Source organism: Neodiprion fabricii, chromosome 3 (genome assembly GCF_021155785.1).
Source record: "Neodiprion fabricii isolate iyNeoFabr1 chromosome 3, iyNeoFabr1.1, whole genome shotgun sequence".
NCBI classification, from domain to species: domain Eukaryota; kingdom Metazoa; phylum Arthropoda; class Insecta; order Hymenoptera; family Diprionidae; genus Neodiprion; species Neodiprion fabricii.
The window spans coordinates 32,764,753-32,776,800 of NC_060241.1; the positions used below are offsets into that span (position 1 = coordinate 32,764,753).

General features: G+C 36.2%; 1 protein-coding gene across 1 annotated transcript; it reads left to right on the forward strand.

Annotated features, from left to right (window-relative positions):
- Positions 1 to 404: 404 nt before the first annotated feature.
- On the forward strand, positions 405 to 7,087 carry LOC124177276 (N-alpha-acetyltransferase 25, NatB auxiliary subunit). Its single transcript, XM_046559460.1, has 10 exons — positions 405 to 753; positions 887 to 1,111; positions 1,779 to 2,032; positions 2,383 to 2,606; positions 2,812 to 3,121; positions 3,197 to 3,501; positions 3,707 to 3,965; positions 4,261 to 4,506; positions 4,660 to 5,256; positions 6,350 to 7,087. Exons 1-10 carry the CDS (start codon positions 693 to 695, stop codon positions 6,572 to 6,574), a joined length of 2,706 nt encoding a protein of 901 aa, XP_046415416.1. The 5' UTR covers positions 405 to 692; the 3' UTR covers positions 6,575 to 7,087.
- Positions 7,088 to 12,048: the final 4,961 nt, after the last annotated feature.

Consider the following 12,048-nt stretch of genomic DNA (forward strand, 5'->3'; position numbering starts at 1 on the left):
TTGATACCGCCGTCAGATGATTTGGCGGGGAAAAATGATTTTTGAACAATTTGAATAGAATATCTAGTACTTTATGACTAATCTTCAACTGGGTAAGTTTTAAAAAAGTGCATAAAATGTACTTATTGAGAATTTTAAGCTTAATCCTGCGATTCAGTTGAAGTCTAAACTGAAAACTATATCTCAGATAAATACCATTTTGCAAAAACTCGCACTGGCAGTGGTATTCGCCAGCTGTAATACCTAGACGTCATTCATACAACGTGGACTGTAGCTATATTCTTCAAACAACGCGTTGACGGAAGAAGTTAAAGGTGGGTGACCCTTGGGAAAATTTTCATGATAAGAACTTCCTTAGATCATAAGAAGTCGCTGCAATCATCGTTGACTGAAGAAGACTGTTAGAAAGACGGTTACGATAGCATGGACTGGTATACATATGTCTTCAGTCAACGATGATAGTGTTTTGTGTGCTTACGGGCTTGCATGTTGAACGGCTCCCGCCGCTCCCGCCGATAAAAAAGCTACCGCAGAGTATTGGTCCAAAAGATTCCAGAAATAACCATCTTGAACTTCTTCCATCGACGACCCAAAGGCTGGCAATACTGATCCCATAAGCCATAGGCGTAGAAGGACTTGTAAGTCTGATTAAATCCACCTGCGCTCGAAATACATAACAACAAAAAAGTGTCATGGCGTCCAAGGCCCATGTGGACAACACGGTGAATGAACGCCGACTAAGACCGATTTATGGTAAGTAATTCCATGATTTCAGTGAATTTGTGCTTATTAAATATACCTTGAAACAGTAGTGTTGATTAGGTGGCAATATGACCAAGTTGTTCGTAAGGTTATGTAATTCAATTGTGTCCTTTGCTCAACATAGACTGGCTGGATCATGGAAATAATAAAAAAGCTCTTCAAGAAGCCGAAAAGGTGCTTAAAAAACAGCCGAGTAATCAATGCGCCAGAGTCCTCAAAGCACTGGCTTTACTTCGTCTTGGCAAGGAAGATAATTGCCAGATGATAATGGAAGAAGTACGTGCTGAGGTTCCCTGCGATGATTCTACCCTTCAGGCCATGAGTATCTGTTATCGGGAAATACATAAACGTACGTTACAATCATCTTTCTACCCCCGATAATAATAAACATGATAGATTGCGCATCACAGTGCTTACAGAGTGCTGTTACGCCGTAGTTGGATTTCAAATGATTTACAAAATACATCACATATCATTTATTATATTATACTGTTAATATAACGATGCTGACTTGAAATGTATGTTTATCGCTGATTTGCGTCTAAAATTGAATCAACTATTTTCAAGGTTGAATTAAAGTTTTTAACACTATTTATCCTCAACGTAATTTTGGATCACATTATCTACAATCAGTCAATTATTAAAATACAGTCTATCTAAGACACCCGAACAACCTTAATTGATATTAGATTATTGAGATAAAACTGCAGGCAATGACTATCAGTGCCTTGCAGTACTTACCTGTGAAACAACTTGAGTAATTGGTTTTCATAAGAGTTCAAAAATTTGAGGGTTCATTAATTTTGAAAACACTGTAACTTACTTGAGAAACAAGAGACCAAGCAGGAAATCTTGAAGATAATCAATTCTACTATATTTTATTTTCAAGATCCTCATCTAACATACTTATAATCTAATTAATGCACAATATGCTCTAATTAAAAAAATACCAGTACCGAAGCTGCTATCATGTTCGGAGGAATGGATGTAATATTCATTGTAACTCTTGTCAATAGCGGATAAAATCAGTGAGTTGTACGAAGCAGCAGTCAAAGCAGACCCAACCAACGAAGAACTTCTTACGCATCTATTTATGTCCTACGTGCGTCTATGTGATTTTAAAAAACAACAGCAAACAGCGGTAGCTCTTTATAAGCTGAAGCCCAAGAATCCTTATTATTTTTGGGCTGTGATGAGCGTAGTAATGCAAGCTATGCAAGCTGATGAAAGGTTGGCAAAAGCTGTTGTGCTACCACTTGCTGAGAGAATGGTAAGACGTTTTTCATTCTAAGGGAACTAGAATGTTGTATTTTTTTTTCAGATCAATTCGTTCGGTATATTTTCACCCATATTGGGATCAAAAATGCATTAAAGCTGCTGTCAAAAATTTGAGGTAGTCACAAATTTGCAGATATATGGATTTAATATCAGCTGGCTCTTAAAAGCATATATCATTAAACCCAATACAACTCTACTTTGCTGTTAGAAATTTTTTTTTTACTATAGGTTCAGAACAATTACGCGATATGTGAATATTTTATAGAATAATTCAATGAATGTAAAAGATTTCACATCTTCCATTCTATCAAGTAAGCACTAAGCTAAATCATTGGAGAACAGGTATTGAAAATGGTGAATGAAGGCAGAATTGAAGCAGAACAAGAAGTTCATTTGTACCTTATGGTGTTGGAACTTCAAGGAAAAGAGGAGGCAATTATGGAGGTTTTAACAGGACCTCTTGCCTTCCGTTTATCATCTCTCCCTCAACGGCGAGCCACACTTATGTTGCAGTTGCATCGATACTCGGAAGCAGCTAGTACCTTTAAAGAACTGATGCATGAAGAGTAAGTGACCCCTAAGTGCTAGACCAAAGTATATAAAAAAATTTAGTCATTATTAAACAACGTTAATTAAAATGATTATTTTTGTACATTGTATAGTATACTTTTAAGATATTAGGTTAATATGCTTAAAATTTGACTGGAAGTTTGTATACAAAATTATCTGATGTAACGCTTGTCTAATTTCTTACAAATGTATTATTGATAGCATTGACAACTGGACCTATTATCGTGACTACTTAGCAGCTGCATTAAAATCAGAAACACCACAAAAGTGCTTGGATCTTTTAAACGAGATTATTGCAACAAAGGGTGAGAAAGCAAGAGCTCCTCGACTTGCCCGTTTTGAACTGCTGAAACATGCACGCTTATTAAAAATTGAGCTGAACTCGCTTGATTCTACACAACTGATGCACCAATATTTTACGCAGTTCGGGGAGAAAGGATGTGTAGTTGGAGACTTGAAATTGTACTTACACCTTCTAAAGCCAGATGAACGACTGCATTTAATTAAAAAGGTTTATAATCAATAGTGCTATGCTACGAACAATTGCATTTGTAAAATTCTAAGAAAAATATATTATTTTTATCAGCTGGAGCAAGACGTGGCTGTTGGTGCCGATGATTATCCTACTACCATAGGACAGATGCAAAGACACATTCATTTAGAGCAATTAAGACGAATATGTGGTCTACATCATTCTCCAACGACTAGTATAGAAGAGAGAATCAGTTTGGCAGATCGTCTATGTGACCTTCATAAAAAGGGAAATGCACTTTGTCCTGCAAGCGATCGATTGCCAACTGACTTCTGTCCTGCTGATGCATATGGTCTTTTGGCCACTCACTTGTTTCATCAGCTTTGGGTTGAAACGCAAGAAGCGTTGTACCTTTACAGGTAAAATACAGTACCATACATATAGGCAATTTATATCACAGATTGTCCGTATGGCTGGCAGCATAACACATTTCCAGTTTATAAAACTTTTTCCTCACTGGATGCCACTGTTATCTGCGTGTTGCTACAGCAATTTAGGTGCAAAAAAAAAATTTATAGAAGCACCCCAGGATTTCTGACTTTTTCTGAAATGGTTATGTTTTAGGGCAATGGCACTACTAGAGCAAAGTCTTGTGTCAAGTCCTTCCAACTTTCACACAAAAATTTTACTGGTACGAATTTATCTTGAAGCTGGTCTTGTTGGGGCAGCTAATCATATATTCGCGTTACTAGACGTCAAACATATACAGTTGGATTCATTGGGGCACCTGCATGCCCCACTTCTTGCACCCTTGGGACATTTATCACAGGCATCTTCAACTCTCGATCATGCTGCAAAGTTCTTCGTAACAAATTACAAAGATGTATAAATTTCAAATATCTCAATGCAATTTGAAGCAGGAGTTTTCAATGTAATTGAATAATTGCACAACGCTCATCACTTTGTGTTTTTTGCGAACAATATTAGTTTCAAACGCGGTTCAATACATTCAATTCACTTATTTACATACGCCAATCCAATTGTTATTTTTCCGCACTCCCTACAATTATTAAAAGTTAGGATATTCCTCTTTTATTTGGGAACCCCTGCTCTAAGGAAATTGCTACACAAATGAATGCAAAGATAAGTCATATATATGAATCTAAATGAATTTCCAGAGCGCAGACCATTTAACATTTGCTTATAAGTATGGCAGTTTCGTAAAAATCCAAGAGTTTGTGGAACTAAGGAAACGATTGGATAATTCATTACATTTTGCGATGACAACTGTGGATAAAATGTTACTCGAGCTTAGTTGGTGCGATAGTCCTAATATCCTCTCCGTCATGCTCACTTCTATGCGGATACAACCCCATGAAGATTCAATTAGATGGAACCTCATCAGAGACAATAGAGACCTTGAGGTAAATTATTGTTGCATATTAAGTAACTTATATATTATTGAACACATGGGAATATTGGCAATATACATTTGAGTGTAATAAACTGTATTGGATGTAGTGCGTGAAACGATTGTTCCATTTTGTTTATAAATCATGTTGTCTGTGTGGAAATAGGTGGTTGTTGGATGGGAGCCTTTAGATAGCTATGAGAAAGACCCTCGTTTTCGAGAAGAGACTGTATCCTGTATGCTGGTATTACTTTCTGCTCGCAATTTACTATTGCGGATAGTCGCAGCAGCAGCTGAAACTGAATCATCGCCACTTTTAGCTCAACTGGGTACTGAGCTTGAGAAGTTGCAACAAGAACGTATTCCTGAGGTTTTAGGTCATTTACAAGATCGGGGAAGCAGTGCACAGAGCATTTTGGTACCTTTAGATGCGATAGAGCGTTTGAAAGAAGCTCATGAGTCGGAACAATTGAAAATCATTGCACGACTTGCAAAGTGTCTATCGCGCTCTTCGTCTCCTGATTCTCAGTGCCTACAGGACTTGGATGCAACCCCAGGCCTTCGAACTCTTCCGATACCGTGTCAACAAACTCCAGCTTCATACAAACGATTTCTTATGAGAGCAGTGACATGTGGTGAAACACTCGCATTGATTGGGGCTGTATGCTGTGGTTATACAACATCTCAAACTCCGTCCTCAAATAAAAAAAATAATAAAAAGTCGGGCAAAAAAATCAAATCACCTCAGCCTGATCAATTAACGGTAAGCAGTCATTCTTATTGTCTCCTTTTGAAATGTTTCGGATGAGTGGTCATAATATGATGTTAAATATTCCTTTTCAAAAGCAATTTTGAATGTCTCAGGGCACCCATTTTCTATCTTTAGCTTTTAAAGTAGACAGCCAAAGTATGGACTTTTGTAATAATTTAAAAGGCTCGTATTGCTGACCACATAAATAATTGAAAGATTCTTGATAATGTGCAATTTATCAGTTATACTTATGGACAAAAAACAAATAGACTATAGCGTAGGGATACATACTGTATTATTCAAATATAACAATACCTAGTTTATGATTATAAGGCAAGGATTTAAATTGCTAGTACAATATTTTTCAATTGATTTTATCCACAGTACCGTTTGTCATATGATAAAGACAAAGAAATTATATATGCACAAAACTTTGTTCCATTCCGTTTTCATACTTGACTGGACCCAGAATGTGTCATGTATAAATTTGGTCAAGGGAGATATTTACTGACAATTACTTGCTCGAAGTAATATGCCTATAATTTCAGTACTTATCCAAACTGATGTTAACTATACGCAACAGAGCCACAAGCACAAAACCCCGAGTTTCTGTCAGCATTACCGACGTAGCACTATCACCCCATATGCTATTCATGTGTTCCTCATGAGAATCTGCGACTTACAGCCGTTTTAAACTGGCCCATCCTGTAGCATTTGATCACTAAAGACAGCCGGCGAGTGCATGATAGTTAAATGAGAATCCCCTAGCTCTGTTCTCATTCTGGTCTCAGCCGTCAAATGCTACTAGATTGGTCAATTTTAAACGTTTATAATTCGTAAACGACAAATATCCTGTAAGAAAAAAAAAGTTTCAGTTGCAGTGTTCACATGAAATACATTGGTAGTCTACGAGGCAATAGTTTTGGATCACCCTGTATATGTAACATAATCACAATCCAAACTGAATACTTGAAAATCAATCTCATTGACGAGAATACAATTCTCCTGAATGAAAATGGCATAAAAAAATATTTATATTCACTACTGTGTTGGGAGCAAGAAAATATTCCTGCATTTCTATTGTCACCTAATTTTTGCTTTTCAGGATGGTTGGAAAGACATAGGAAACTTACTAGTGGAAAGAGCTAGTGTATTGGATTCAGTTCTTTCAATGTTAGAAAAGGTACAATTGCAAACAGGGCTGGATTCTGAAGAAGCCGTAACAGCAACTGTGGTACAACGTAGTCAAGAAAGCATCGCACAAAGTTCTAGGGAGATTAAGTCTCGTGTGCAGTTAACTATAAAACTATTAAATAGCCTGAATAGTTGAAAATATTAGAAAAACGTCTGTACAAAGATCATCCATCAATTCGTTCACTGGTCTGAGAGTGCCATCTTGTTATTTATGTACATAAGGCTTTGCCACAGCAAACCAATACCCATGAGATTATATCTGTCGTAGGCATCTAATAAAATCAGGCATTTAATTAAAAGCCTAGTCATCTGATTAAATGCCGGCATTTAATGAAAATCGTATTGATGTCTTTCATTTACCATTATCTGCCTAGGGATTAACTTAAATGCCGGCATCTAATTGAATGCCGGCCGGATCTTCAGGCAAATAATAAAAAACGCAAATGTATATCCACGCACGATCCGCCCGTGTTTACCACGCATGTTCACCTAGCGACAGTTTGAAAACAAATATTATGCCCAATTAATTCAAATAGAAGCAGTCGGTCAGTAACCGTGATTGAGTATACAGATTCGCCAATTTATAAATGATTGGAAATTCTTGAAAATGGAGAGAAGTGGTGTTTGTGAAGAAACATTTTTGCAAAAAATCAAGCAATTTCAATAATGGAAAAAGAGTGATGTGGGATTGTGAGCACTCTGAAAAAGTGAAAACGATTTTGAGCAGAACGGAAGCGAAAGCAGATATGTCTCACTACTACTACTTCAAGAAATATGAATTGTTGCTAATCGGGTCTGTGAGTAGTATTGTCTTGAAGCGGAGTAGCGAGAGTGACGATTTAGTCTATATGGTTCCAGTAGAAGGTTATTTCGAGAAATTGTTAGAAGCTCACAATCAAACTGGCCATGGAGGTCGAGATGAGATGCTGTACTACATGAAACAAAAATGGCGCATCCCCAGGAGTGCATGTGAGATATTTATTAGTTGTTGTGAGACATGCAATCGAAAAAGTCAACGGTAAGAAAGGGCGTAGTTGTCAAGCCAATTCTTTCCCGGGGGTTCAACGCTCGCGGTCAGGTCGACTTGATTGATTTCCAGTCATGCCCCGATGGAGAATACAAGTGGCTTATGAACTACCAGGACCACGCTACAAAATTTATACATCTACGTCCTTTACAATCCAAACACGTGGCTAATGTAGCAGAAGAATTGTCAAAAATTTTCTTCACGTTTGGAGCTCCAGCTATCTTACAGAGCGATAATGGCCGAGAATTCGCTGCAAATGTTGTCAGAGAACTTGTTTCTCTTTGGCCGAGCTGCAAGATGGTTTACGGTCGTCCCAGACATCCACAAACACAAGGAAGTGTGGAACGAGCCAACGCTGATGTAGAAAATATGTTGCGAGCGTGGATGATTGATAATAAATCGAATGAATGGGCAAGAGGCTGTTACGAAGTGCAGGTAAAATATTCTTACTTTATTATTATTAATTATTACGAAAAATATTCTTACTTTTTAGTGGCTGAAAAACACTTCAAAACACCGGGGTAATTAACAGGACGCCTTATGAAGCTATGTTCAGACCTATAAAAAATGGCGTGGCGAGTTTTAATTTGCCCCGCGACGTTATCACCAATTTAAATACGGAAGAAGACTTGGAAAACGCTCTCCGATTGCTCAGCGATTCGGATCAACAACAACAACACCAAGATAATCCAACGGTACTGAGTACACAGGGAAAAACCCAGGAGCATATTTGTAGTGTTTGTGAATCTGGTGTATCACTTGAAGACGCAGTGACATGTCAGGAATGTGATCTGGAAACGCACATTAATTGTGGGACCTTGGCCGATCAAGATACATTTTTTTGCTCGTTATGCTCAAGAAAAAAACATATCCATGATGTACAGGAAGATTGCCATAGGAGGCAGAAATTGGCAGCAAATAAAATGGTGACATTTTCTACTGAGAAATTTCCAAAATTGGCTGCTGGAGATTGCATTACACTAGCAGTTCCAACTGTAGATCGAGCCCCCCTTGACTTCAGCAGAATCCTGGGCGTTTTTCTAGATAAACAAAATGAAGTATATCAAATCGGAACTAAGGCAGGAATAATAAAGGGTTGGTTTTCTCGACCGGAGACACAGAAATCAGGAGCCAGTATGATTACTCTTCTGCATGTTCGGAGAGATAATTTTCTTACCCTTAGAGAAGCAGCGGCGGCGCAATCAAAATGCGGGGGCCAAGGTTACAAAAAATGTAACTCCAAAGTGACAAAAGGGCAATGTTCGACAAAGCGGTGTTCTTGCTTCAAAGCCAATATGAAATGCGGATCTCGGTGCCACAATTCTAATCCTTGTGCGAATAAAGACTGTTAACTACATTTTTTTTCTAAACGAATTATAACAAATTTTCAAATGACTTATATAATATTATTATGTTATATGATTTTCTCACTGACTATAATAGTTTAATAAATATGACGCGTTGATATATTTCATGGATATACATTTGCTTTTTTTATTATTTGCCTGGAGATCCGGCCGGCATTCAATTAGATGCCGGCATTTAAGTAAATCCCTAGGCAGATAATGGTAAATGAAAGACATCAATACGATTTTCATTAAATGCCGGCATTTATTTAGATGACTAGGCTTTTAATTAAATGCCCGATTTTATTAGATGCCTACGACATATCTATAATAAAACGATGTCCCTCCCCAATTGCTGATTATAGCTTAGTCACAAATTAATACATCAAGCTCATGCCGTAGGTGGATTATGATATATATGTACGGCGATGGTCTGTTGAAGCAGGTCTTTGCACTGCAGGGTACGAGGCCAACTAACAGCTTTTAAAGCAATGAACAGATTTACCTTGCATAGCTAGGAAGCCCCGCTCAAGAGATCCTCGTAATATTTACTTGTGAATATTTACTAATGTTCTTATCTAACATAATTACTGTGAAGTGCATATCCGGCAGGTCTGGAAAAGTGTTTCATGACGTGGACTGGACTGGGCAACTGCTCTGACTACTGAGCTACCCAGGCCGCTGCCGAAACACTTTCCCAAACTGTTATCTGACTAGCCGAGAAATGCCATGTTACATTACATATTTTGATTTTATTTGACGAATTGTGTTTATTACAGTACGTGACGTTAAAATTCTCCATAAATTGACATGACTCACAAAAATTTTGCGCAAAACTTTTGTATTATATCAATGTAAATTATATAGAAATACAAGTTTTTACACAAAATTGTTACTGCACTCGTAGAGTCACTGTACTGTTGGAGTTCCACTGCAATATTATTCGTGTCACTACCGATGTACTACACTATAATAATTCAGCATTATCGAATTACACGTTAAAGAAAAGTACTTTCAAAAAAAAAATAACAATAATAAAAGCCGATCTGCTGGTATATTATTATCCATTGTGCTACAGATGTATGCGACTTTTTCCCGAAGCATGATTGTTGCATTACCACTATCACATTTGGTAAAAGTATTGATTAATACTGATGGATTAGTCTCTAATCATTAATACTGTTGAAATCCTTACTACCCTTCAAACTTATTACGCTAGTGGATTTCACTACTCCACATTATTTGCAACCAGTAGTAATTCCGCATACAGAAGTTTTTACTACAGAAACAAAAGAATAAAATATACATATCAATCAGTTTTATGTGTCATATCAAAAAATAATCTTTTAAATTATTGAGTAATGCTAATGAAATTTACGTTTAAATGAACTTATTTCCTGTGAAATAGTTCAACTGAAACTCACTTCATACATAAACTAATGAATGTAAAGATTAACGTAAAATCAACCTCCGTTCTCTGCGGTGGAGTGACAAAATACATTCGACTTTTGTAATAGATGGGTACATTGAAGAATACAACATAATTTGTTTGTATATCCATCTTCTTCATCTTTTGGACATGATAAATGATTTCATTTTGTTTTAATAGCCAAATTATTAATCCCGTATAAGCTGATGATCGTTATAGATAGGTCATACCATTGCAAAAATTTTATTTAGATTTTGAGCCTCGCAACTGATTGAATGACTTAAAAAACTACATTGAATATGATTGCCCCACGTTCTTGCATGTCATTTTTAGGAACAGTCGTTTGTCGCATCACCCTCATCACATATATGCTGAAATAAGTCCAACTGCCATACCATACTTTGATCCTAAGAACATATCTTCTGTTACGGTATTACGTATTCCATGTAGTGATCTGAAACTAATTTAGGAAGAAATTCAACTAGTTATTTACAAATCATGACTGTTTAGCAAAAAATGGTTTTGTTTGCAGTGAAGTATCATATAAATGAGGAATTTTCTCATCCTATTTTCGCTTAGAACAATCGCATGAGCTCCTTATCTTTCTTTGTGACTTGGTGCATACTTTAGTAGACTAACCCTTAAAAACTGTTGCATTAAAGTTAGACATTGATATATCGAAGAAAATTTATTATACGTTAACAAGACACATTAACGTACGTTTAACAGTGTACAAATTGCAATCATCATTATTATTTCATGCTATACATAAATTTAAGACTTGGTATATTTTTTGATTATTGGTGAAGATAAATTTACTGCATTTGGAAACCTTTTCAAACACATTTGATGCTTGGAATAAAAAATGAACTATGTGGTGTTTCTTAGCACTCTTTTGAAATACATCATTTATGTTATATGGGTTCGTGTGTATAGTACAAGTATATAATATAATACAAGTACATGCATATATGCACGTCGTGCATAAAAATTGATCTTATATCGAATTATTCCACTTTGCCTCATCACGACTATTCATGCATACTTCGCGTAGTGTGATGATCTGTCTCAGTTGATGATTCCAAGTTTGACACACATACAAAAGTGGCAATTGCGTTTATATTATCATTTTATACTAAACCATTTTCTTTAAAACTAAAAAGTACCACGATAGCTTCGCGTTTGAAATAGTGCCTAACAAATTACAGGTGCACGTCAGGCAGTGGAATGGCACTAATCAATAAATAATATTGGAATTATGGCTAATTATGTACATTATACAAGACTATTGGGATAGAGTTCTGGATATATTAGCGTAAATTAAAGTGATTGCTGTTTCATAAAACAATCATGAGTGTAATATTGTTTGTTTTATTTTACATTAAAACTAGTTGTTGATCATTGATTCGTTTACACATTTGTAAACTTATTAGAAAAAAATTATGTACATTCTTAAGCTGGTGCTCAACTGATGAACTTTTTTCCAAATCACCCGAGAACTTTATTAGTGGAATTGATTCACGACAAAGTTTCACCTGAAGATTCTGATATTTGACAGATTGATAGCTGTGAATTTCGTATTGAAATTCCCCATACCAGAGAATTCGTGTCAACTTTAATGAAGATTGTACACAATTAAATAAATTTCTGTTATTTTGCTTGTTATAATTTTTACATCTTTTTTTATATAGAATTCGGGTAGATATAATACTGGCAAAATAATTGCACGCAGACTTTCCATTTAGCTTAAGGCACAATATTAAAAGCCAAGAACTCATAAAGGCTTAGCTTATTATTAGTATAAAATA

Bases quoted from the DNA above. Each gene is read 5' to 3' on its own strand.
- LOC124177276 (XM_046559460.1), top strand. From the start codon at position 693: ATGGCGTCCAAGGCCCATGTGGACAACACGGTGAATGAACGCCGACTA. The intron at 2,607-2,811 runs GTAAGTGACCCC...TATTATTGATAG, and splicing joins AAAGAACTGATGCATGAAGA to CATTGACAACTGGACCTATT. The intron at 3,122-3,196 runs GTTTATAATCAA...TATTTTTATCAG, and splicing joins GACTGCATTTAATTAAAAAG to CTGGAGCAAGACGTGGCTGT.